Genomic DNA, 27,769 nt, shown 5'->3' on the forward strand with positions numbered 1-27,769 from the left:
CTCAGTTGAAGTTGTTGATGGTAGGTGAGTCTAAGACCAGAGGACACAGCCTTGGAATAGAGAGATGTCCGTTCAGAACAGACAGGAGGAGGAATTTCTTTAGCCAGAGAATGATGAATCTGTGGAATTTTTTGCCACAAGTGGCCGTGGAGGACAAGTCACTGGGTATACTTAAGGCAGAGGTTGGTAGATTCTTGACTAGTCAGGATATGAAGAGTTATGAGGAGAAGGCAGGATAGTGGGACAGAAAGAGAAAATGGATGAACCATGATGAAATGGTGGAGCGGACTTGATGGGCCAAATGGTCTAATTTTGCTCCTGTACCTTAAGGGTTTATCAGATTTTTGAATGGTCCGTGAATAACTTATTATCCCTTTCTTTTTTCACTGTTTATTTGCGTAATTTATAGAATTTTATGTCTTTGAACTGTACTGCTGCTGCAAAACAACAAATTTCCTATCATAGGTCAGTGATAATAAATATGATTCTGAAATATAAACACTCCCCTCAAAATAAAATGACAATGACCGCACTTGAAAATAATCCTTTAGTGTTTGGGAACCATGTTTAACATAGGCCACTGATTCCAGGGGAACCATGTTTTAGATCAGTCGGACAGTGTTTTCTGCTGCACTCGTGTGGGGCGTTCCGGCTGGAGAGGAGGGTTAGTTTCTAACTTGTCTATGTGTTATGTCGTAGCTGGCCTCTTAAAACGCAATTTTCTTTGTTATTCGTTCCAGTGTTGATCAAGGGCGATCGGTACTTGGTATTTATTGAAAAGGTTGCATTTTTGGATAGCCTCTGTGATGGCAAGACGCTGCGGTTCGGTGTGTGCATCAGATCATGGCTCCCTGTGCTTGCTGTAGCTTCATGAGGGCATTCTCAAACGCCGAATGACTTGTAAAATGTTCATTTCCTGTATTCACGCGGTCTGGGTAAATTTATCCTCAAAATAAGAATATCAGATCTAAAACAGAGGAGTGCTTTTACCATTTCCACTGTATCCTGCAAATGATCCCAGGCGGAGTGGGCTTGTGTGTTCTCAGAGGCTGTATCAACTCTGCATGAGAGGGATCAAATTTGTGGTAAAAGAACCATATTCATGGTTAACTTTGACGTTTTCTCAGTTGTTGTGAATTGAATTGAATTGCAAGTTTACTGTGAAGATTGGGGTTGATAGATGAATGTATATCGTAAGTGAAGAGATTCTGTAGTTGTTGGCAATCCGGAGCAGGTCAGGCAGCATTTATGGAGAGGAATAAGCAGTCGATGTTTCAGGTTGAGACCCTTTAGGACTGAGAAAAGCAGCATCCATCATCAAGGAACCCCACCACTTAGGCCATGCTCTCTTCTTGCTGCTACCATCAGAAGAAGGTACAGGAGCCTCAGGACTCACACTACCAAGTTCAGGAAAAGTTATCACTTGCTCATCCATCAGGCTCTTGAACAAGAGGGGATAACTTCAGTAGCCCCATTACTGAACTGTTCCCACAACCCATGGACTCACTTTCAAGAACCCTTCACCACATGTTCACGATATTCATGGCTTACTTATTTATTATTATTTCTTTTTTTCTTTGCACAGTTCATTGTCTTTTGAATACTGGTTGTTTGTCTATCCTTTCATGGGCAGTCTTTCATTGACTCTGTTATGTTTCGTGAACCTACTTGTGTAAGCCTGCAAGGAAACAATTCTCTGTGTTGTATATCATGACGTATAGGTACTTTGATAATAAATTTACCTTGAAGTCTGAACAAGCAAAGATACAGAGCAATTGCTAAATCACAAATAATAGATTGAAGAGCTATCAATATAAGCAATATGAAATTTTAAAAAATGCCCAGGAACTACATTAACACTTGGAAAATAGGATCTGGATATGCAAGGTGAATTAATTTTGAGGAAAGTGTAATAAAAAATACTTTCACATCTCCTCACTGCAGGAGAGACACTCCACTAATTTTAAGATTTTAACAAAAAATTAGATCATTCAGTACAGATGATGAATTCAAAACTGAACTGCAGAATTTAATACAATATCTGTACAATCACCTGTACACTTTCCTCAAAATTAATTCACCCTGCATATCCAGATCCTATTTTCCATTATAGGTAAGGTACTAGAATGGACAGATGATTGGCTGGAGGCAAAAAGACTTTTTCTGGTTTTATGCTGGTAACTGGTGTTGGGACTACTTCTTTTCATGCTATGTGCCATTGAATTGGATGACAAAATTGATGGCTTTGTGGCCAATTTTGCAGATGATATGAAGATAGGTGCTGAGAAAGCAGAGAGTTTGCAGAAGAACTTAAAAGATTAGGAGAAAAGGCAAAGAAGTGGCTGATGGAATATAGTGTGGGGAAGTTATTGTCACACACTTGGTAGAAAGAATAAAGGCGTACTTTTTGCTTAAATGGGAAGAAAATTCAGAAATTAGAGGTGCAGAGGAACTTGGGAGTCCTTGTGCAGGATTCCCTAAAGCTTAAATTGCAGGTGAGTTGGGGCTGAGGAGGGCAAAGGCAATGTTAGCATTCATTTCGAGAGGGCTAGAATATAAAAGCAAGGATGTAAAGTTGAGGCATTGATCAGACCACTCTTGGAGTATTGTCAGCAGTTCTGGGCCCCTCAATCTAAGAAAGAAATGTGTGGCATTGGAGACAATCCAGAAGAGGTTCACAAGATTGATCCTGGGAATGAAAGGGTTAATGTACGTGGCGTGTTAGATGGGCCTGTACTGGTGTTTAGAAAAGAATGCGGATACGATAGGTTATTTTAAGAGACTCCTGGATAGGTATGTGGAGCTTAGAAAAATAGAGGATTATGTGTAAACCAAGGTAATTTCTGAAGTAAGTACATGTTTGACACAGCATTTGGACTGAAGGGCCTATATTCTGCTGTAGGTTTTCTGTGTTTCTAATGAGGGGAATCTCATTGAAACCTATCAAATATTGAAAGGTTAGATAAAGTGCATGTGGAGAGGCTGTTTCCTATAGTAGTGGAATCTAGGACCAGAAGGAAGAGCCTCAGAATAGAGGGATGTCCATTTAGAACAGAGATGAGGAGGAATCTCTTTAGCCAGAGGGTAGTGAATCTATGGAATTCATTGCCACAGACAGCTGTGACTTGCAAGTCATTGGGTATATTTAAAGTAGAGGTTGATAGGTCAGGGTGTCGAAGGTTCCAGAGAGAAGGCAGGAGAATAGGGATAATAAATCAGTGTGATGGAATGGTGGAGCAGACTTGATGGGATGTATGGCTTAATTCTGCTCCTATCCCTTATGTTTTATTCTCTTACTGTCACTGGATAATAACAATGAATGGTGTGCAGATAGGATTGTTATTCATTTAAGGTGTGATGCATTCCACTGTCTAATGGCTGTTGACTCATTTTGTAAACATTGGGAAGGTCAAAGCCATTGGCCTTAGTGTTTACCAAGGCCTATGTTCCCTTGTAGTTAATCCCTAAACTCTTGGTTGAATCAGTATTCTGAATTATATTATCCTATTGGATTCAGAGCAAAATTTCTTATCTTTTATTTCATGTCATCTTTACTTCACTCATTTCTGCCTCTTATAACCATATAACAATCACAGCACGGAAACAGGCCATCTCGGCCCTCCTAGTCCGTGCCGAACTCTTAATCTCACCTAGTCCCACTTACCCGCACTCAGCCCATAACCCTCCACTCCTTTCCTGTCCATATACCTATCCAATTTTACCTTAAATGACACAACTGAACTGGCCTCTACTACTTCTACAGGAAGCTCATTCCACACAGCTATCACTCTCTGAGTAAAGAAATACCCCCTCGTGTTTCCCTTAAACTTCTGCCCCTTAACTCTCAAATCATGTCCTCTCGTTTGAATCTCCCTTACTCTCAATGGAAACAGCCTATTCATGTCAACTCTTATCTATCCCTCTCAAAATTTTAAATACCTCGATCAAATCCCCCCTCAACCTTCTACGCTCCAATGAATAGAGACCTAACTTGTTCAACCTTTCTCTGTAACTTAAGTGCTGAAACCCAGGTAACATCCTTGTAAATTGTCTCTGCACTCTCTCTAATTTATTGATATCTTTCCTATAATTCAGTGACCAGAACTGTACACAATATTCCAAATTTGGCCTTACCAATGCCTTGTACAATTTTAACATTACATCCCAACTTCTGTACTCAATGCTTTGATTTATAAAGGCCAGCGTTCCAAAAGCCTTCTTCACCACCCTATCTACATGAGACTCCACCTTCAGGGAACTATGCACTGTTATTCCTAGATCTCTCTGTTCCTCTGCATTCCTCAATGCCCTACCATTTACCATGTATGTCCTATTTGGATTATTCCTGCCAAAATGTAGAACCTCACACTTCTCAGCATTAAACTCCATCTGCCAACGTTCAGCCCATTCTTCTAACTGGCATAAATGTCCCTGCAAGCTTTGAAAACCCACCTCATTATCCACAACACCTCCTACCTTAGTATCATTGTCATACTTACTAATCCAATTTACCACCCCATCATCCAGATCATTTATGCATATTACAAACAACATTGGGCCCAAAACAGATCCCTGAGGCACCCCGCTAGTCATTGGCCTCCATCCCAATAAACAATTATCCACCACTACTCTCTGGCATCTCCCATCTAGCCACTGTTGAATCCATTTTATTACTCCATTTTATTAATACCTAATGACTGAACCTTCTTAACCAATCTTCCATGTGGAACTTTGTCAAAGGCTTTACTGAAGTCCATATAGACTACATCCACTGCCTTACCCTCGTCAACATTCCTCGTAACTTCTTCAAAAAATTCAATAAGGTTTGTCAAACATGACCTTCTACGCACAAATCCATACTGGCTACTCCTAATCAGATCCTGTCTATCCAGATAATTATAAATACTATCTCTAAGAATACTTTCCATTAATTTACCCACCACTGATGTCAAACTGACAGGTCTATAATTGCTAGACTTACTTCTAGAACCCTTTTTAAACAATGGAACCACATGAGCAATACGCCAATCCTCCGGCACAATCCCCATTTCTAATGACACCTGAAAGATCTCCGTCAGAGCTCCTGCTATCTCTACACAAACTTCCTTCAAGATCCTGGGGAATATCCTGTCAGGACCTGGAGATTTATCCACTTTTAAATTTCTTAAAAGCGCCAGTACTTCCACCTCTTTAATTGTCATAGGTTCCATAACTTCCTTACTTGTTTCCCACACCTTACACAATTTAATATCCTTCTCCTTAGTGAATACCGAAGAGAAGAAATCATTCAAAATCTCTCCCATCTCCCTCGGCTCTACACTTAGCTGACCACCCTGATTCTCTAAGGGACCAATTTTATCCCTCACTATCCTCTTGCTTTTAATATAACTGTAGAAACCTTTTAGATTTACTTTCACCTTATTTGCCAAACCAACCTCGTATCTTCTTTTAGCTTTTCTAATCTCTAATTTCTAATCGAGCAGTCTGAGAAAACAAGGTTTTTCATTTTGTTTCAATTACCTTGAGATTTCTGAACAGGCCATAAGCACTTTCTTGTTATTCCTGTATTTGCATTATTGATTCATTATTGTATTTTGTGGATTTTTGTCTCTGTGTACTTCACCGATGCCAGAAGAAACAAATTTCACGTCATATGTCAGTGATAATAAATCTGATTCTGTGTTTCAGTGCTCTCCTGACCTTCCTTCCATTATCCCATTCATCTTCATCCATGAACTTGCTGATCTCCATCAACTCCCAGTTCAGCTACTGAACTTAGTTTCTATTTTTAATTTTATACTCTACAGAAGCCATGCTGACTTTGACTTATCATTAGTCTCCAATACCCCGAAATCTCATCCTTAATAATAGATTTCAACACTTGCCCAGCCTTTGAGGTTAAGCTAACTGGCCTATAATTTCCTTCCTTTTACCTTCCTCCCTTAAAGAGTGGAGTGACATAATCTTCCAGTTCCCTGTGACCATGTCAGAATCAAGTGATTCTTGAAAGATCATGACCTCGCTCAGGACTCTGGGATGTAGTCCATCTGGCCCTGGTGACTTATCCACCTTAAGACCTTTGAGTTTGCCTACCACTTTTTTCTTTGCAATAGCAATGGCACTCACTCCTACTCCCAGACACTCACGGACCTCTGGCACACAGCTAGTGGCTTCCACAGTGAAGAATGCAAAGTACCCATTAAGTTCATCTGCCATTTCTTTGTCCTCCATTACTACCTCACCAGCATCATTTTACAAAGGTTTAATATCAACTCTCATCTCCCTTTTACTCTTTATATAACTGAAAAAAAACTTTTGGTATCCTGCTTTATAGTATGGACTTGTATATGCCCTCGTATATCACCTTTTCCCTTCTTATAGCTTTTTCAGTTGCCTTTTGTTGGATCATCTAACTTCCCACTCACTTTTCTGACATATGCTCTTTCCTGGGCTTTTATGCAGTCTTTAACTTCCATTGTTGGCCACAGTTGCCTACTCCTGCCATGTGAGAACTTTTTCCTCTGTGGGACATATCTATCCTGCGCCTTCTGAACTATTCCTAGAACTTAAGCCACCTCTGCTGTGCCGTCTTCCCCACCTGTACCCTCCTGTAATCCACCTGGGCGAGCTCCTCTCTCATGCCTCTGTAATTCCCTTTATTCCATTGTGATACTGACACATGTGACTTATGCTTCTCCCTCTCCAATTGCAGTATGAATTCAAGCATATTATGATCACTGCCTCCTAAGTGTTCCTTTACATTAAGCTCCCTTATATGATCTGGGTTATTACACAACACTCAATCCAAGACTGCCTTTCCTCGAGTAGGCTCAAGCACCAGCTGCTCCAAAAAGCCATCTCATAGGCATTCAACAAATACTTTCTTTTGTGATCTGACACCAACCTGATGTTCCCAATTCCCTTGCAAATTAAAATCCCCTGTGACAATTGTGACATTACCCTTTATCGCATGTTTTCCATCTCCCTTTGTAATCTCAACCCCACATCTTGGCTACCATTTGGCAGCCTATATATGAACCCCATAATGATTTTTCTACCCTTGCAGTTTCTTAACTCCACCCACAAGGATTCAACATTCTCTGACCCTGCCTCACCTTTTTCTAAAGATGTAATTCCATCTCTTACAAATAGAGCCACACCACCACCTTTGCCTTCCTGTATATCCTTTTGATACAAAGTATATCCTTTGATGTTCAACTCCCAACTATGAGTTTCTTTCAGCCATGACTCTGAGATGCCAACAATATCATACCGACCAATCTCTAATTGCACCACGAGTTCATCCACCTTATTCCGAATGCAACACACATTTAAATACAGCACCTTCAGTCCTGTATTCTTCACCCTTTTGAATTTCGCCTCTGTGGTACAATTTAGCTCTTTGCTCTGTCTGCATTTATACCCAATCATTGGCTTGTCCTTCCTTACATTCACGTTACACCCATCATCTACTTGTAAACCTGCTGGATCAACCTCAGCACTATCATACTGGTTCCTATCACCCTGCCATATTAGTTTAAACCACTCCCAACAGCTCTACTAAACCTGCTCTCAAGAATATTGGTCGTTATTGGATTCAGGTGCAACCTATCCCTTTTGTACAGCTCCCACCTCCCCTAGGAGAGGTTCCAATTATCCAGAAATCTGAATCCATTCTAAAGGGATTGGACAGGCTAGATACAGGAAGATTGTTCCCGATGTTGGGGAAGTCCAGAATGAGGGGTCGCAGTTTAAGGATAAAGGGGAAGCCTTTTAGGACCGAGATGAGGAAAAACTTCTTCACACAGAGAGTGGTGAGACCGTGGGATTCTTTGCCACAGGAAACAGTTGAGGCCAGTACATTGGCTATATTTAAGAGGGAGTTAGAAATGGCCCTTGTGGCTAGAGAGATCGGGGGTATGGAGAGAAAGCAGGTACAGGGTTCTGAGTTGGATGATCAGCCATGATCATACTGAATGGCGGTGCAGGTTCGAAGGGCTAAATAGCTTAGTCCTGCACCTATTTTCTATGATTCTATGTTCTATCTTGCACAAGGACTCCCAAGTCCCTTTGCACTTCTGCATTTTGAATTCTCTCCCCATCTGAATAATAGTTTGCCCGTTTATTTTTTCCACCAAAGTGCATGACTATACACTTTCCAACATTGTATTTCATTTGCCACTTTGCCTATTTCCCTAAACTATTCAAGTCTCTCTGCAGGCTCTCTGTTTCCTTAACACAGGGGTGGGCAAACTTTTTGACTTGTGGGCCACAAAGGGTTCTAAAATTTGACAGGGGGGCCGGACCAGGAGCAGATGGACGGAGTGTTTTGGTAATACACCTCATAACAGAAAATAAAATATCATGGGATATGGAGAAAACATGTGCTTTAATTTCAATTGAAAATGAACAAATGCATTACAACAAAACATCTGTCTTTGAAGTCTCATGGTATTTAGCTATTTATTGAAATGACTTTTAAAACACTGAAAATTAAATGAATAAAATACAGCTTTTTTTAATAGTAACAGTTATTATTTTAAAGCACTGAAAATTCTGTTATCCTTCAAGATATTATCATCATCACTCTCCTCCTGACTGTCTTTATTTCAAAAACGGTAGGAGATGCAGGTCTACTTGTCCTGCTCCTTCTTATTCAATTGTCCCCTGTGCCAAAACGACCAGCACAAAGACAGAACAATGACAGCGCGCCAGTATGCGGAGCGCATTATTTGATCTGGAGCGCATTTTTTATTTTGAGAACGTACGTGCACCTGCGCACTACTCATGTCCATCACTTAACAGAAATGACATGTAACATGTAAGGCTTATTGAAAAAAATATTTTCAAATGCATTTTTTACATAACACAACGAAGAAACTTATTTTTAATTTCAGTGGGAACAGTGTTGTTGGTCCCCCTTTTTAGCCAGCGCATCAAAGTCTGGATTTAGTTTTGTTGTGGCAATTCTCAGGATGGATCTGAGGTGTTGGTCAGTTAACTTGGATCTGTGGCTGGCTTTGTTGATGTTCATGATGCTGAACGCCTGTTCACACAAATAGGTCGAGCTGAACAAAGAGTAAAGCGCAAATGTGGAGTAGTACGCTGAACCTCAACAAAGGTCAATGTATATAGAGTGCGTCATCTATTGGGAAAACGCCAGAATTGCGGGGAAAAAACGTTAACAAGGTTTATTAATATAATTTCATCAAGTTCTGCGGGCCGGATTAAAAAGCTTAACGGGCCACATATGGCCCGCGGGCCGTAGTTTGCCCATGCCTGCCTTAACACTACCCACTCCTCCACCTATCTTTGTATCTTCGGTAAATTTTGCCACAAATCCTTTAATACCATAGTCCAAATCATTGACATGCATCGTAAAAAGCAACAGTCCCAATACCAACCCCTGTGGAACTCCACTGGTAACTGGCAGCCAGCCAGAATAGGATTTCTTTATTCCCACTCTTTGCTTTCTGCCAATCAGCCAATGCTCCTAGTACAGGTTCCCCCTCGCTATCCAAAGGTAGAACGTTCCTAAGAACTGTTTGTAAGCTGAAATGATGTAAAGCGAAGAAGCAATTACCATCAATTTATATGGGAAAAATTTTTGAGCCTTCCCAGACCTAAAAAATAACCTATCAAATCAAACCAAATAACACATAAAACCTAAAATAAAACTAACATATAGTAAAAGCAGGAATGATATGATAAATGTACGCCCTATATAAAGTAGAAATATTGTATGTATGGTGTAGTTTCACTTATCGATCTCTGGAAGACAGCGAGCCAAAATCGATTTGGAGAAAAAAATTTGGCACATACACGCATGTGCACGTACATGCCTACGCACGTACACACATGCACAAACAACTGCCCGCACAAGGCTTCACAGTCATTGTAGTCTTTGTAGGGGAAAATACACATATAAAGCGGGTGTCTTTTCTCGTAAAAGCGAAAATCCTCTTTGGTTAGCAAAAACAGGTACTAATGTAGGTCTTTCATAACAGCGAGTTGTCGTAAAGTGAATGTTCGAAAAACGGGCACCTGTAACTAGTAACTTCTCTGTAATTCTATAGGCTCTTATCTTGCTAAGCAGCCTCATGTACAGCACCTTGTCAAGGCCTCCTGTAAACCTTCACCAGGATTTCATTCTGAGTGAGATGTATGTTAGTTTAAAAACAATAGTTTTCAATTTTTTTCTAATTAATTTTGTCTTGCTGTTGAGTTCTGTAATTTTACTAACAAAACAATGATTACAGTAGTTTCAAATGTTCTCAAAATTGTTTGGAATTGCTCTTGAATACTTTTACTAATTAACCAGCTTTTATATTAGGGGTGAAATGATAGAGACGAGGAAGAGAAGAAAACAGAAATGTCTGAAAGATCATACCAGTCAAGAGGAGGCAAAGGCCGAAGATTCATCAATAGATACAGGCCCAGAGGAATGTGCTCTAAAAGATGAGCAAGAGCAAACCCCTGCAGAAGATATTCCCCCTACAGATGAAGAAGAAATTACATTGAAAGACGGAAATGATGCCAGGGGCAATAATGCAAAAAGCAAGCGTAAGCGTTTTTATTTCCTCTTGCTTTCATTACACTGTGGTTTTGAGTTTCGTTATTATTACAGTAACAGAATACAGCCACATTCACATACAGATTCAGGTCGACATCGAAACATACCAGATGACATAGGAATAGACCATTTGGTCCTTCGACTCTGCTCCGCCATTCCATCGTGGTTGATTAATTATCCGTCTCAACCCCTTTCTCCTGCTTTCTCCCTGTAACCTTTTAACACCCTGACTAATAAAGAACCTATCAACCTCTGCTTTAAATAAATCCAATGACTTGGTCTCCACAGCCATCTGTGGCAATGAATTCCACAGATTCAACACCTTTTGGCTAAAGAAATTCCTCCTCATCTCTTCTAAATGGATGTCCCTCTATTCTGAGGCTGTGCCCTCTGGTCCTAGAGACCCCACTGTAGGAAATGTTTTCTCCATTTCCACTCTATCTAGATCTTTCAAGATTTGTTCGTTATCAGTGAGATCCCCCCCTCATGCTTCTGATTTTCAGTGAGTACACACCCAGAGCCATCAAACATGTGAACATGTGAATATGTGAACTCTTTCATTCCTGGGATCATTCTTCTGAACCTCCTCTGGACCCTTTGTAATGTCAGCAGATCCTTTCTTAGATAAGGGGCCCAAAACTGCTCACAATACTCCAAGAGCAGTCTGACCAATGCCTTATACAGAGACTCAGCATTACATCCTTGTCTTTATATTCTTGTCCTCTCGAAATGACTGTTGTCTCAATAACTGAGACATTCCTTTCCAGGCAGTGTAATGGTGAATCTCTGCAATGTCCTGTCCATATCAAAACACCAAAGCTGCATACACCATTCCAGATTCCCAGTTTGTTTAAAATAAAGCTTCACTCTCGTGTTCTCTTCCCCAGCTAATGAAGGCTTGAATCATATTTGCCTTCTTTGCAACCCTATTGATCTGTGCTGCCACTTTCAGAATTCTAATCATATGAAACACTGTTCTGTCAATGTCACCATTTATTTATTGACATACAGCGTGGAACTGGCCCTTTGAACCACACCATCCAGCAATCTCTTGATTTAATCCTAGCCTAATCACAGGGCAATTTACAAAGACCAATGAACCTACAAACTGGATTGTGGGTGGAAACCAGAGCTCCAGGAGGAAACCCATGTGGTCGTGGAGAGAACATACAAACTAGTTACCGGCAGCGGTGGGAATTGATGGTACAGTCACTGGTACAGTAAAGCATTGTGCTGCCGTGCTGCCCCCTACCACCCAGGTCATCCTGTCCTCCCACTGCTGCATCAGGAAGAAGGTACAGGAGCCTCAGGACTCACACCACCAAGTTCAGGAACAGTTATTACCCCTCAACCATCAGGATCCAAAAGGGATAAATTCACTCATCTTCACTTGCCCCGTCATTGAAATGTTCCAACAACCAATAGACTCACTTTCAAGAACTCTTAAATCTCATGTTTTTGATATTTATTGTTTACTTGTTTTTATTCTTATTAATTATTTATCTTTGTATTTGCACAGTTTATTGTCTTTTGCATACAGGTCAAACTCCCAAGTTGATGTGGTCTTTCATTGATTCTGTTATGGTTATTATTCTATTATGGATTTATTGAGTATGCCCATAAGAAAATGAATCTCAGGGTTGCATATAATGACAGAAATGTACTTTGATAATAAATTTACTTTGAACTTTGAACCTTACTCCAGAGCCAAGGCCACTCTGTAGTTGAGCAGTAATGTGAAGACAGTATGGGTGCATTGATGGGATATTTTCCAAGTTGTTGACAGTTTGAAAGGTTGGGCTTTGCACTCATTTCACCAATCAAAGGCTCTTTACCCATTTGCCCCCTTCAGTATGCTGATTCCGGAACACTAGGAACCACCTCCTGTGTCCTAAAGCCAGACCTCAGCATCAGCAAACCATTGGCCATCAGTGCACCAATGCATCCTTTGGCCATCTGAGGTAAAAGATTTTGTTTGAAGATCTTAACCTTAGTCCTGACATGATAGTCATGGTCAATCAGGAAGCAGCGATCCCTGTCCTGTCTTCTGCTTCTGATACTCACCATGTCAATATGTCTCCATAGAGACATGACACCTCTTTATGTCACTATCATCATCATTATGTGTCATGTTGTAAGATGTGAGTGATCGTGGCCTTTGACCATGATCGTTCCTAGTAAATTTTTCTACAGCAGTGGTTTGCCATTGCCTTCTGGACAGTGCCTTTATTAGACGGGTGACCCCAACCATTATCAATACTCTACAGAGACTGTCTGCTTGGTGTCAGTGATCGCACAACCAGGACTTGTAATGTGCACCAGCTGCTCATATGACCATCCACCACCTGCTCTCATTGCTTCATGTGACCCTGCCTGGGGGCTGAGTAGGTGCTAGACCTTGCACAAGGGTTACCTGCAAGCTGGCAAAGTGATGCTTCCTTTGGGAGACGTATCTCCACCCCACCGTTCATCTTATGTTCATACCCAGTCTTAAATCTTTGCTCTGCAAATTGCGTTCAACCCACCACATCCCCCCAATCATCACGACTTTATCATTTCCTGTTAGTCATCTTATGTACAGACACTCCTGTAGCTTCTGTTACTTTATGGTCATGCAATCAACGTATGTAAGCTTTCTTCTGTACCTATTTATTGAATTTAAAAAAAATTATTATGCTCTTTTATCTTAGTGTTTTTTTTGTGCTGCATCGGATCCTGAATAACAATTAGTTCATTCTCCTTTACATTTGTGTAGTGAAAATAACATTAAAAAAATTGAACTACTGTTGCAAAATCACATCAACTGTTGCAAAAAAACCCCATGTTAAATTGTAGTCTATATCACCGTAAGATATAGGAGCAGAATTAGGCCATTTAGCCCATCGAGTCTGCTCCATCATTTCATCATGGCTGATCCGTTTTTCCTCTCAGCCCCAATCCTCTGACTTTTTTCGAATGATTTAATTTCATTTTTTAACCAACAGAGCCAAGCCACCTCTTCTGCCTTCTTTTGATACAATGTGTATTCTTGGACATTAAACTCTTCTTCAGCCATGATTCAGAGAGGCTACAATATCATACCTGCCAACCTGTAACTGTGCTACAAGTTCATCTGTCTTATTCCATATATAGCACACATCCAAATATAACACCTCTAGTCCTGTATTCACAATTCGTCCACCTTGTACATTGCAACTCATCCTGTTGACTGCGATTTTGCCCTATCATTAGTCTCTCCTTGCTAGGAGTCTCACTGCACATTGCTTCTGTTTGTTAAAACCAATTACTTCATGTTCTGCAATATCACTCTGGTTTCCCTCTCCCTGCCAAAGTAGTTTAAACCCTCCTGAACAACTCTAGCCAACCTACCCACGAGGATATTGGTTCCCCTCGGGTTCAGGTGTAACTTGTCCCTTTTGTACACAATTTCCCCAGTAATCCATAAATGTGAACCCCTGCCCCCTGCAGCAGTTCCTCAACCACATATTCACCTGCTAAATCATCCTATTTTTATCCTCACTGCCACGTGGCACAGGCAGCAATCCAGAGATTACTATCCTGGAGATCCTGTTTCTCAGTTTTCTACCTAGCTCCCTGGAATCTCTCTTCAGGACCTCCTCACCTTGTCTGCCTATGTCATTGGTGCCAATATGTACCCAGACTTATGACTGCTCACCCTCATGTTGAGAATGCCACGGACATGATCCAAGACATCCTGATCCTGGCACCAGGGAGGCAACATACCATCCAGGTGTCTGTTGTGCCCACAGAGCCTCGTCTCTGTTCCTCTGACTAGGCAATCACCTATCAACAGTGCAGTCCTCTTCCCCTCTCTGCTCTTCTGAGCACAGCACCAGGCGCAGTGCCAGAGACTGGGTCACTGTGGCTCCCGGGGGTAGGTCGTCCCCTCAGTAGAATCTGAAGTTGTATATTTATTATTGAGGGAACGGCTATACATATGCTGTGCATTTCCCCTCTTTCTCCTGACAGTTGTCCAGTTACCTGTCTCCTGCAACCCAGGGGTGACTACCTCCCTGTAGCTCCTGTCTATGACCTCCTCATTCTCCTGTGTGAGGCAGAGGTCATCGAGCTGCAGCTCCAGTTCCTCAATTCTCCCAGACTTCCCATGTCCCACACACTGCCCCTGGCACCATTCTTATGAAACTACTGAAACTGAACAGATGAGGAGTGAACAAGTAAGAACAGAAAGCGAGTAACTTACAAGACTATGTACCTCAGCCAAGCCTGATGAGCCAAAGCCACTGCAAAGACAGGCCCACTCAAAACAGTGGCCGCTCTGCTTGCACTTGAATTATTTTTTATTCACCCTTTCTAATGAATCCCTTTTTCTGATTGGTCTCTCCTCAACTCAGAGAAACTGCCTTTAAAATCTCAATTGCCTGATTTAAAAAGTAGCGCCTTCAATGTACCCCTGACGTGGATTGTCTGACTCATAGTAGTCAATCCTCAAGCATTGCTTTCTAAAATAAAATCCCACCCTGTATTTTTTTTGTGAATGTTACCCTAAAAAGATGGTAATTGTTTTTGGAAGGTATTATTTCTGCACTGCAATGTACTTATGAACAAAATCCTCTTACCAACACTGACCCTTTTCCCACTACCCATCTATTTGAACATTTCTATCTTTATTTTAAATAAAGTATTGATTTAAGTTACTTCGCTGGAAATCAATTATATGTCTACAGTTCAAGGAAAAATTGTGGGCCCCGATTTTAATCTTTTAATAATAAACATTATTTTAATATTGAAGCTTTGGGTTTAGTTTAACCAGCACTTCATAAGAACCTAGAACATTACCACACAGTACAGACCCTTCAGCTCAGGAACTACTCTGAGATTAATCTAATGGTTTCTAGCCTTTTCCTTCTGCATGGCCCTCCATTTTTGTATCAACCATTTGCATATCAGTGGGTTTCTTAAATGTCCCTAATGAATCTGCCTCCCACCACCACACCAGCAGTGCGTTCCACACACCCACCACTCCCTGACTTTAAAAAAAATTACCTCTGACATCCCCCCTCCCATACATTCTTCCATTCACCTTAAAGTTATGCCTCCTTGTACTAGCCATTTCCATGCTGAGAAGAAGTATCTAGCTGTCCACTCAGTCTATAACAGGAGAAAATCTGCAGATGCTGAAAATCTAGAGCAACACACACAAAATGCTGGAGGAACTCAGCAGGTCAGGTATCATCTATGGAAATGAATAAATAGTTGATGTTTTGAGCTGAGACCTTTCTTCAGGACTGGAAAGGAGGGAGAATATGCCTGAATAAAAAGTTGGGGGGTGGGGGAAGGAGGGTAACTAGAAGGTGATAGGTGAAGCCATGTGGGTGGGAAAGATAAAGGGCTAGAGAGGAATGAATCTGATTGGACAGGTGAGTGTATCATAGGAGAAAGGGAAAGAGGAGGGACATCAGGGGGAGATGATAGTCAGGTGAGGAGAGGTAAGAGGCCAGAGTGGGAATAGAAGAAGAGGGGAGGGAGAAGGAGAAATCGCTAATCACGCCATCAGGTTGGAAGCTACTGAGACGGAATATAATGTGTTGCCCTTCCACCCTGAGGGTGGCTTCATTGTGGCACAAGAGGATCCATGGACTGACATGTTGGAATGGGAATTAAAATGTTTGGCATCTCCTATCATCTTGTACACCTCCGTTAAGTGCTTTTTTGGTGCAGTCGGCAGTGCGTCAGTCTCATATAACTTGGAAGAAATCTATTCATGAGGTAAACTTGCCACTATAGAGCTGAACTGTGCAGAGGTAGATCATGGTTCTCTAAAGAATTATCATGTAAGGCTTTTGTCAGGCTGAAATCAGCGTGAGGAATCGCTCGTTCGTACCTTAGTGTGAAGTTTAAAAAGAGCTTGGAAGCTTTCAGCAGGCTGAAATCAGCACAGGGCCAGTAAAATGAAAGGAGATATAAGCGGAGTGGCCACTGGTCTGGCTTTGGCTCAGCAGGCTTGGGCGAGAACAGGCAGAGGTTCTACATAAGAAATAAAATTTCTAGTAAGATATTGTTTTCTGTTAGTACATTGCTGGTGAGCTGAGAATGGATCTGGGGTGGTGATATGTTTCTTGTGAGAGATGTAGGAACTTCAGGGGACTTCCAGTCTCCCTGATAAGTACATCTGCACGAAGTGCATCAAGCTGCAGTTCCTTAGAGACCACTGTTAAAGGGACTGGAGCAGCAGCTGGATGACCTTTGGCTCATATGAGAAACTGTGGAAATGATATATAGGAACTATAGGGAGGTAGTCATCGCTAAGTTGCAGGAGGCAGGTACCTGGATGACTGTCAGGAGAAAGAAAGTGAATAGGTAGACAGTGCAGAGTACACCTATGGCTGTTCCCTTAATATCTATACACTTTGGATAATGGGGGGGAGAAACCTATCGGGGGAAGCCCCAGCGACCAGGTCTCTGGCACTGATTCTGGCTTTGTGGCTCAGAAGGAAAGGGACGAGAAAAGGGGTGTGGTGCTGAGAGGGCATTCCATAGTTAGAAGAGCAGATTGCAGGTACTGTGGGCAGGAAAGGAACACCGGGATGTGCCAGATTCCGGGATGTCTCAGATCAGGTTCACAGCACTCTAGAGGAGGAGGGTGAACAGCCAGAAATCAGGATGCATATTAATGCCTATGACTTATGCAGGAAAAAGGAGGAGATCCTGAAGAGAGATTAAAAAGCTCAAAAGCAGGACCTCCAGGATAGCAGTCTCTTGATTGCTGCCTATGCCACAATCAGTGAGGGGAAGAACAGGATGATTGGCAAATGAATGTGTGGCTGAGGATTGGGTGCAGGGGGCAGAGTTTTAGATTTCTGGATCATTGGGGTCTTTTCTGGGGAAGATATGACCTGTGCAAAAGGGACAGGTTACACTTGAACCCAAGGGGGCCCAATATCCCTGTGTGCAGGTGTGATAGAACTGTTGGGAAGGTTTAAGCTAATTTGGCAAGGGGATGAGAAGCAGATGGGGATGGAGCAGCTGGTGTATACGTAGATGCATTGTGCAGTGAGGCTGTGAGGAAGGACAGGCAGATGATAAGACAAAATTGCAGTCAGTGGGTTGAGTTAAAGTGTAACAAGCGGCCAAAATCATAAAGGGTGATGACCACAAGTTGGAAGGTGTTTATTTGATTGAACTCAGTTTATGGAATAAGGTAGAGGATCTTGTGTAGTTAGAGATTGGCTGGTATGATTTTGTGGGCAACTCTGAGCCGTGACTGAAAGAAGATCATAGTCGGTAGAATCCAAGAATATACATTGTATCAAAAGGAAGAGGCAGGTAGGCAGAGGGTTAGGTTAGGGTTAAAAATTTGAAATCTAACCCTTGGCAAAAGTGACATAGGATTGGAAGATGTAGAATACTTAAGGTTGGAGTTAAGAAACTGCGAGGGTAAAGAGACCCTGAAGGGAGTTATACACAAACCTCAGAACAGTAACCAGAATGTGGGCTGCAAATTACAATGGGAGGTAGAATAGGTGTGTAAAAAGGACAATGTTATGATAATCATGGGGGATTTCAATATGCAGATAGATTGGGAAAATCTGGTAGCTGCTAGATCCCAAGAGAAGGAATTTGTAGAATCCCTATGTAATGGTTTTTTAGAGCAGTTTGTAGATGAGCCCTCAAGAGAATGGCAATTCTATATTGGGTTAATGTAATGACCCAGATTTGATTAGAAAGTTTAAGGTTAAGAAACCCTTAAGAGGCAGTGATCATAATATGATAGAATTCACTGCAATTTGAGAAAGAGAAGCTAAAGACAAATGTATTTATATTACAGTGCAGTAAAGGGAATTACAGAGGTATGAGAGAGGAGCTGGCTAAATTGATTGGAATAGGATGCTAACAGGGATGATGGTAGAACAGCAACCATGGAGGAATTTTGGAAGGTCAGGACAGATACATCCGAAAAATGAATAAGTATTCTAAAGGGTATTCTAGATACATCCGAAAAATGAATAAGTATTCTAAAGGGTATTCTAGAGGGAACCGTGGGTGACAAGGGAAGTCAAAGACAGCATAAAAGGAAAGGAGAGAGTATATAATATAGCAAAAATTAGTGGGAAGGTAGAGAATTGGAAGCTTTTAAAAACCAACAGAAGGTAACCAGAAAAGCCATAAAGAGAGGAAGATGGAATATGAAGATAAGCTAGTCAATAATATAAAAGAGGATACAAAAAAAGTTTTCTCAGATACATAAAGAGTAAAAGAGAGATGAGAGTGGATATTAGACCACTGGAAAATGTTGCTGGAGAGTAATGGGAGACAAGGAAATGGAGGAAATTAATAACTATTTTGTATCAGTCTTCACTGACAAATACTAGCAGAATGCCAGGAACATGAGAGTCTTGGGGGGGGCAGAACTGAGTGCCGTTGCTATTACTAAGGAGAAGGTACTTGAGAAGCTGAAAAGCCTGAAGGTGGATAAGTTATCTGGACCAGATGGATTGCACTCCAGTGTTCTGAAAAGGGTAGTTGAAGAAATTGTGGAGGTATTAGTAATAATCTAGTGATTCTTCAAAGATTCTGCAATGGTTTCTGATGACTGAAAAATTGCAAATGTCACTCCACTGTTCAAGAAGAGAGGAAGGCAGAAGAAAGGAAACTATAGGCCAGTTAATCTGACTTTAGCAGTTGGGAAGATGTTGGAGTCTATTATTAAGGATGAGTTTTCAGAATACTTGGAGGCTCATGATAAAATAAGCCAAAGTCAACATGGTTTTCTAAAGGTGAAATCCTGCCCGAGAAATCTGTTGGTATTCTTTGAGGAAATAACAGGTAGAATAGACAAAGGCAGGAGGGAAAAAGTAGGAATAAATGGGTCCTTTTCTGGTTGGCTACTGATAAATTGTGGTGTGCAGCAAGAGTTGGTATTGGGACTACTTCTTTTCACGTTGTATATCAATGATTTCGATGACAGAATTGATGACTTTGTAGCCAAGATATTGGAAGATACAAAGATGTGTAGAGGGGCAGGTAGTGTTGAGGAAGAAGGGAGTCTGCAGATAGATTGGAGAAAGTGGCATATAGAATTTAACAGGGATGTGCATGGTCATGCACTTTGGTAGAAGCATGGCTATTTTGTAAATGGGAAAAAAATTCAAAAATCAGAGGTGCAGAGGGACTTGGGAGGTTATCTAGCAGGTAGAGTTGATGGTAAGGATGGAAAATCAAATGTTAGCATTCATTTCAACAGGAGTAGGATGCAAGAGCAAGAATGTAACAGCGAGGTGTTATAAAGCGTTGGTCAGATCACACTTGGAGTATTGTAAGTAGTTTTGGACCCTTTGCCATTGGAGAAGGTCCAGAGGAGGTTTACAAGAATCATTCTGGGAATGAAATGGTAAACACGAGGAGTATTTGTTGGCTCTGGGCCTGGGCATACTAGAGTTTGGATGAATGGGTTGGGGAATCTCATTGAAACCCATTAAATACTGAGAGGTGTAGCATGACCTCAGAATTGAAGAACGTCCATTTAGAACAAAGATGAGGAAAAATTTCTTTAGCCAGAGGGTGGTGGATCTGTGGAATTAATTGCCACAGACAGCTATGGTGTTCAAGTCTTTGGGTATATTTAAAGTGGAGGTTGCTAAGTTCTTGATTGATCAGGGGGTCTAAGGTTACAGGGAGAAGGCAGGAGATTAAGATTGAGAGGGCTAATAAATCAGCCATAATGGAATGGCGGAGCAGACTCAATGGGCCGAATGGCCTAAATCTGCTTCTCTGTCTTAGGGTCTCATTGTGATTGTACATATTTATAACACAGTTATAATTTCAATGTTAACTTGTAAATAGTGAGTTTATTAATAAATCTAATGTGCACTTTTTCAACCCTTGAAGGTGAAAAAGCTTAATTAATTGATAAATTTAATTACATTGATTCCATTGTTAATTATTTCATATACTTATGCAAAAGTATGTATCCAGTGTGTGAGACTTATGAATTCATATTAGTCCAAGAATTAAGTACTTGCTGTTAAATTGTTTTGCAGCGGCCCTTCATCAGTGGGCAAAGGTTTTCTTTGGCAGCTGGGCAGCCATTGCGAGCGGAATGTTGTACGCTGTGTACCTTTCTACGTTTCATGAAAGAAAATTCTGGTTTTCTAGCAGACAGGTGAGATTATGTGTAAAATGTGATGTTTACTTAGTATTCTGTTTAGAATAATGTCAAATTTCTTCTTCCTGATCCTTTCCTGATGATCATGGAATAGTGCAGAGCAGGCCCTTCGGCCCACATTGTTGTCCTGACCTGTTAACCTACTCTAAGAGCAATTAACCCAGGGGTGGCCAACCTTTTGCATTCCATGCATCAGTTTTTTCACGCACAAGTTCAGATGCGCCATACAACTCTTGTAACCCCGTTCAATTCTTGTAAAAATATGTTAATATAGATATATTTAGCATTTTTACATGATATAATGATTTAATATAAAAACAAGATAAACATTACAGTTGGCCCTTCTTATCCGCAGAGGATTGGTTCCGGGACCCCTGCGGATACCAGAAGACGTGGATGCTTAAGTCCCTTATTTAACCTGTCTCATATGGTGGTCTTTAGGACCCAGCAGAACCCCAGACCTTATTTAACCTGTTTCAGTGTGGTGGACTTTAGGACCTGGCACAGCTTTGAATCCGCAGTGTTTCTGTTCATGAAAATAATCACGATTGAAAATAAAGTGGAGGTAATAAAAGCGATTGGAAAGAGGTGAAACGCCATCGGTCATTGGAAAAGCATTTGACTACAGTCGGTCAACGATCAGGACAATTTTTAGAATCGGAACAAATGAGCATATGAAAGGCCCTGCCCTGATGAAAGCTACAATAATTACTAAGCAACACAGTGGTTTAATTATTGAAATACATATGTTTCTTAAGTGTTTTATATGCATAGAAAGGTAAAATATATGCTATGTACTAAGACAAACGTTTTACTAACTGAGGCTACATAATACCAGATGTACCTGTTCTGACTTCAAATCCGACTTGAAAGACTGACTCAGGAACGGAACTTGTTCATAATCCGGGACTGCCTGTACCTTTGAATCTTCTCTAGATTACTTATAATACCTAATAGAATGTAAATGTTATGTAAATAGTTGTTATACTTTTGTTTAGGGGAAAATGACAAGAAAAAATAGTCTGTACATGCTCAAACAACAAGTGCTGGAGAGAGAACTTCTGGGTTTTCCTGATCCGCGGTGGGTTGAATCCGTGCATGAGGAACCCGCGGATAAGGAGGGCCGACTGTACTTACCTTAATTTAACAAATATATTTTGTCTTCTTTTGATTTCTTACTTTTTCTTAATCACACATTCCTTCCGTAACTCAGCACTAGCTTCAGTTTTTCTTCTATTTCAGTCTGATACTGTGTTTTATAGTGTTTATTAAGATCATGTCTTCTATTACGTGAGAAAGTGTTTTCACAAACCATGCACAATGGTTTTCCTGATGGACCCGCTATAAATAAGAACTCATTTTCCCACTGTTCATTGAATTCACGCTTACTATCACTTTCTGCTTTTCTTTTGCACTGTGATGGGTAACTGAATGTAAAAACAAGGCTTAATTTTCAATAATGTACAAAATTGTAAACTGACTGGCAAAAACCTGCAACGTAACTCTGGTGCAGAAGCCTGGTGCCTCAGGATCAAACAAGTATCAAACGTGTATTGAACAGTTAAGGAACAACTGCAGAACAAAAGTCCTTCTTTCCTAGTTTGACTCATTGACCATTTTTTTAAACTTGAAAACAGATCAATCTGAAAAAAGATAACATTCGCCAAAAGATGTGCACGAAATAATAAAGTCACTGGGGCTCAAACTCACAACCTCCAGATCGCTAGTCCAACGTCTTAACCACTTGACCACACACCACACTTTTGCATGAGTAGGCTTACTTTTTATTATTATCACTGGGGTGCAATGCGCCATAGGTTGGCCATCCCTGAATTAGTCCTTCCTTCCTACATAACCCAACATTTTTCTATCATCCATGTGTCTACCTAAGAGTTTCTTAAATGTCCCTCGTGCATCTTCCTTTCCCACAACACCTTGCAGGGTGTTCCACGCACTCACCACTCTCTGTATAAGAAAGTTATGTCTGTCATCTCCCTCTTATTTTATAAGGCTATTGAATAGTTTCCTAGTATGATAACACAGAACATGACAGCACAGTACATACAGGCCCTTCGACCCATGGTGTTGTGCTGACCTTTTAACCTACTCTAAAATCAATCAGATCCTTCACTCCTACATAGATCTCCACTTTTCTATCATCCATGTTAAATGCCCAGATCTATTTGCCTCTATCACCACCCTGGCAGCACATTCTGCGCACCCACCCTGTGTGAGAGAAAGCAAACACCCCCCCCCAACCCAATACTTTCCTCCCGATATCTCGAAATTACGTCCCTTTCAATCTATCCCTCTTATCACCTTGGACACCTCTATTAAGTAACCTCTTGTTCTCCTTCGCTTCAAAGAGAAAAACCCGAGTTCACTCAACCTCTCCTCAAAAGGCATTCTCTCTAATCCAGGCAGCATCCTGGTAAATAAGTAACAGAATAAGGTAGATTTACTTGTAGCACAGTTGCAGATTGCCAGGTATGATGTTGTAGGCATTTCTGAATCATGGCTGAAAGATTATAGCTGGGAGTTTAATGTCCAAGGATACACATTGTATTGAAAGCACAAGTAGGAAGGCAGAGGGAAGGGCATTGCTCTGTTGATTAAAAAAAAATGAAATCAAATCATTAGAAAGAGGTGACATGGGGTCTGAAGCTGTTGAATCATTGTGGATAGAGCTAAGGAACTGCCAGGGTAAGAAGACCCTGATGGGAGTTGTATACAGACCCCCAAGCAGTAGTGAGGATGTGGCCTGCAAATTACAATGGGAGATAGAAAATGCATGCCAAAAGGGCAGTGTTACAATAGTCATGGGGGAACTTCAATATGTAGATAGATTGGGAAAATCAGGCTGGTGCTGGATTCCAGGATGGGAGTTTTTAGAGTGCCGAGGAGATGGCTTTTTAAAGCTGCTCATGGTTGTGCCCACTAGAGGATCAGCTATTCTGGACTGGGTGATGTGCGATGAACCAGTTTGATTAGAGGGCTTGAGGTAAAAGAATCCTTAGGGGTAAGTGATCAAAATATGATCAAATTCACTCTGAAATTTGAGAAGGAAAAGTTAAAGTCAGATGCTTCCATGTTAAAGTGGAGTAAAGGGAATTACAGAGGCATGAGAGAGGAGTTGACCAGAATTGATTGGAAAAGAACACTGCCAGGGATGACAGCAGAGCAGCAATGGCTGGAATTTCTGGAAGCAATTCAGAAGGCACAGGATATATACGTCCCAAAGAGGAAGAAGTATTCTGAAGGAAAGATGACACAACCGTGGCTAGTGAAAGAAGTCAAAGCCAACATAAAAGCCAAAGAGAGGGCATATGATAGAGCAGATATTAGTGGGAATCAGGATTGGGAAGCTGATCCCAATCAGAACAGAAGGCAACAAAAAAAGTCATTAAGAAGGAAAGGATAGAATGCAAAAGAAAGCGAGCCAATAATACTAACAAGGATACCAAAAGTTTCCTCAGATTCATAAAAGTGTAAAAGAGAGGTGAGAGTGGATATTGTACCAATAGAAAACAATACTGGAGAGTTAATAATGGGGGACAAACAAAACAGCAGATGAGCTGCATAAGTATCTTGCATCAGTCTTCACTGTGGAAGACACTAGCAGTATGATGTAAGCTCCAGGTGTCAGGGAGCATGAAATGTGTGATGTTACTATTACTGGAGAGAAGGTTCTTGGGAAACTGAAAGGCCTGAAGGTAAATAAGTCTCCTGGACCAGATGGCCCCCTTATCTGAGAAAGGATGTGCTGAAATTGGATTGGATTCAAAGGAGGTCGATATGGGGAGAATGTTTTCTATGGTAGGACTGTCTAAGACCAGAGGACACAGCCTCAGAATAGAGGAGTGTGCTTTCAGAATGGAGATGAGGAAGAATTTCTTTAGCCAGAGTGTGGTGATTCTGTGGAATTCTTTGCCACAGGCAATTGTGGAGACTAAGTTTTTATGTATATTTAAGACAGAGGTTGATAGATTCTTCATTGGTCAGAGCATGAAGGTAGACAGGGAGAAGGCAGAATATTAGGGCTGAGAGGAAAATCGGATCAGCCATGATGAAATGGTGGAGTAGACTTGTCGGGCCAATCGTATGGTTTTATGGTCTAAGTCTCGTCTGCAGCCTCTCTAAAGACTTGCATTTGCGCAGTCACCAGGGGAACGTACAGCTGACTGCTGACACTGTGATAGCATTGCACCAGCTACTACACTGCTGTGCCACCTGTACTATACAGCTTCATAACTCTATTTAAAAGGAGTCATTGTTTGACCCAATTTACCCTCACTAGCATGACTGAATGTTCAGTTTTGTTTCAAGCTGCTAGAGAGAATTTGCTGTTAGTATGTTACAGTTTTTTATACAGTATAATTCACTGCGGGGAGTGGATTGATTGTGAATGGTGCTGGAGAAAGTTCAGACGTGCATACATGAAGTCGTAGGCAAAAGAAAACCCACACTTCTGTCTGAGATATCGGGGCGGCACTGTAGTGTCTTGCAACCTGATTCCAATTCTTGCTGCTGTCTTTCAGCCAGGTTGCATCAGTCCCCCATTTCTCTGCTGTATTTTGTGATGAAAGATGCTGGTTTCAGGTGGTCTTGAGGGACCTTCATTTCTCTAGTAATTTTCTTCATTAAGGTGTGATTACATGGCTGATGAGATTTTTGGTGCCTTGGAGAGCTAGCTGTTAATTAATTTTTTCGTACACAAGAGATTTTGCAGGTGCTGGAAATCCGGAGTAGCACATACAAAATGCTGGAAGGTATCAGCAGGCCACAAAGCACCTATGGAGGGAAATATACTTTAGCAAGGCCTTCACAGTTGGAAAAATGGGAAGAGAGAGGAGAGGGAGACATTCTGTGATGATCAATAAGTCAGTTGTTGGGAATCAAGTGACCTTGCCTGGTGACTCGAGGCTGGTGTGGGTGCACCCATGGCACTCCACGCCCCAGCACACTTGCTCTGCCACCTGTCTTACACCCCTCCCACGGCGCACCACTCTCACCAATCCCAACATTCTTTGCTCCTGCCAGATTTACGAACTCATTGACAAATACAGTATTGTGCAAAAGTTTTTGGCACCCCAGATATATATACACCTAAGGCTATTGCACAGTACTGGAAGTAATACAAAAAGAGAGCAAAAAAATATAGAAGTAGTGTTCAATGGCTGATTGTCCGTTCAGAAATTTGATGGTAGAGGGGAAGAATCTGTTCCTCAAAAATATTGAGTGTGTGTCTTCAAGCTCCTATACCAGCTCTTTGATGGTAGCAATGAGAAGACCATAAGACATAGGAGCAGAATTAGGCTATTTGGCCCATCGAGTCTGCTCCACCATTCAATCATGGCTGATCCTTTCTCCCCCTCCCCAAACCTACTCAATGGCCTTCTCCCCATAACCTTTGATGCCATGTCCAATCAAGAACCTATCAATCTCTGCCTTAAATACACCCAACAACCTGGCCTCCACACCTGCATGTGGCAACAAATTCCACAAATTCACCATCCTTTGCCTAAAGAAATTTCTCTGCATCCCAGTTTTAAATGGACGCCTCTCTATCCTGAGGCTTTGCCCTCTTGTCCTAGACTCTCCCACCATGGGAAACATCCTTTTCGCATCTACTCTGTCTAGGTTTTTCAACATTCAAAAGGTTTCATTGAGATCCCCCCTTCATCCTTCTGAATTCCAGTGAGTACAGACCCAGAGCCATCAAACGTTCCTCATATGATAACCCTTTCATTCCTGGAATCATCCTTGTGAACTGCCCTGGACCTTTTCCAATGCCAACACATCTTTTCTTGGATAAGGAGCCCAAAACTGTTCACAATACTCAAGGTGAGGCCTTACCAGTGCCTTATAAAGCCTCAGCATCACATCCCTGTTCTTGTATTTCAGACCTCTTGAAATGAATGTTAACATTGCATTTGCCTTCCTCAAGTCCCAAGTCCCTTTGCATCACAGATTTTTGGATTTTCTCCCTGTTTAGAAATTAGTCTGCACATTTACTACTTCTACCAAAGTGCATGACCGTGCATTTCCCAACATTATATTTCATGCCTATTTTCCTACTCTGTCTAAATCCTTCTGCAGCCTACCTGTTTCCTCAACACTACCTGCTCCTCCACCAATCTTCGAATCATGTGCAAACTTGGCAACAAAGCTGTCTGTTCCATCATCTAAATCAGGGATGGCCAACCTATGACGCATGCACCAAAAGTGGCACATTGGATGATTAGAGGTTGCGCTTTGCACTCCAGTGATGATAATAAAAAAAAAGTAAGCCTACTCATGCAAAAAGTTTTAACCAAAAACCGATCTGTAGAAAAAAAATCTATAACAGGAATTCAAGTAGCTTAGAGCTAGAAATGGGTTTTACTGAGAATAAATCTAAAACTTAGCAATTATTTTTAGTGTTTTTATTATTTCCTGCACATCTTTTGGCAAATATCTTCTTTCACATTAGTCTGTTTAAAATTTTTAAAAAATGTTCAATGAGTCGAACTAGGAAAGGAGGACTTTTGTTCTGCAGTTGTTCCATAACTGTTCAATACACATTTGATATTTGTTTGATCCTGAGGCGCCAGGTGTCTGCACCAGTGGTGCATCGCAGGTTTTTGCCAGTCAGTTTACAATTGACACTCGTGCGCAACAGAGTTGTGCTTTGTGTGTCCTTTGCGAACCTTTGCAGTTTTGTACTTTATCAAAAATTAAGCCTTGTTTTTACATTCAGTTACCCATCACAGTGCAAAAGAAAAGCAGAAAGTGATAGTAAGTGTGAATTCAATGAACAGTGGGAAAATGAGTTCTTATTTATAGCAGGTCCGTAAGGAAAACCATTGTGCATGGTTTGTGAAAACACTTTCTCATATAATAGAAGACATGATCTTAATAGACACTATAAAACACAACTTCAGACTGAAGTAGAAGGAAAACTGAATTTAGTGCTTGGGTCTGAGTTACGGAAAGAATATGTGATTAAGAAAAAGGAAGAAATCAGAAGGCAAAATATATTTGTTAAATTAATCTAAGTAATGTTTATCTTG

General features: G+C 41.1%; 1 protein-coding gene across 3 annotated transcripts in view; it reads left to right on the forward strand.

Annotated features, from left to right (window-relative positions):
• Positions 1-626: 626 nt before the first annotated feature.
• Positions 627-27,769, forward strand: part of LOC132402258 (probable C-mannosyltransferase DPY19L4) — a 91,099-nt gene continuing 63,956 nt past the window's right edge. Inside the window, exons 1-3 of one of the 3 annotated variants that reach the window (XM_059985074.1) lie at positions 627-664; positions 10,334-10,563; positions 20,593-20,714. In XM_059985074.1, the coding sequence (XP_059841057.1) occupies positions 10,341-10,563; positions 20,593-20,714 (345 nt within the window). In that variant the 5' untranslated portion in view covers positions 627-664; positions 10,334-10,340. Of the gene's footprint in view, positions 665-10,075; positions 10,163-10,333; positions 10,564-20,592; positions 20,715-27,769 lie in introns of those variants that run through there. The other 2 variants (XM_059985066.1, XM_059985057.1) reach the window with 2 other exon arrangements.

The sequence above is a fragment of the Hypanus sabinus genome, chromosome 1 (assembly GCF_030144855.1).
Source record: "Hypanus sabinus isolate sHypSab1 chromosome 1, sHypSab1.hap1, whole genome shotgun sequence".
Taxonomy (NCBI): Eukaryota; Metazoa; Chordata; class Chondrichthyes; order Myliobatiformes; family Dasyatidae; genus Hypanus; species Hypanus sabinus.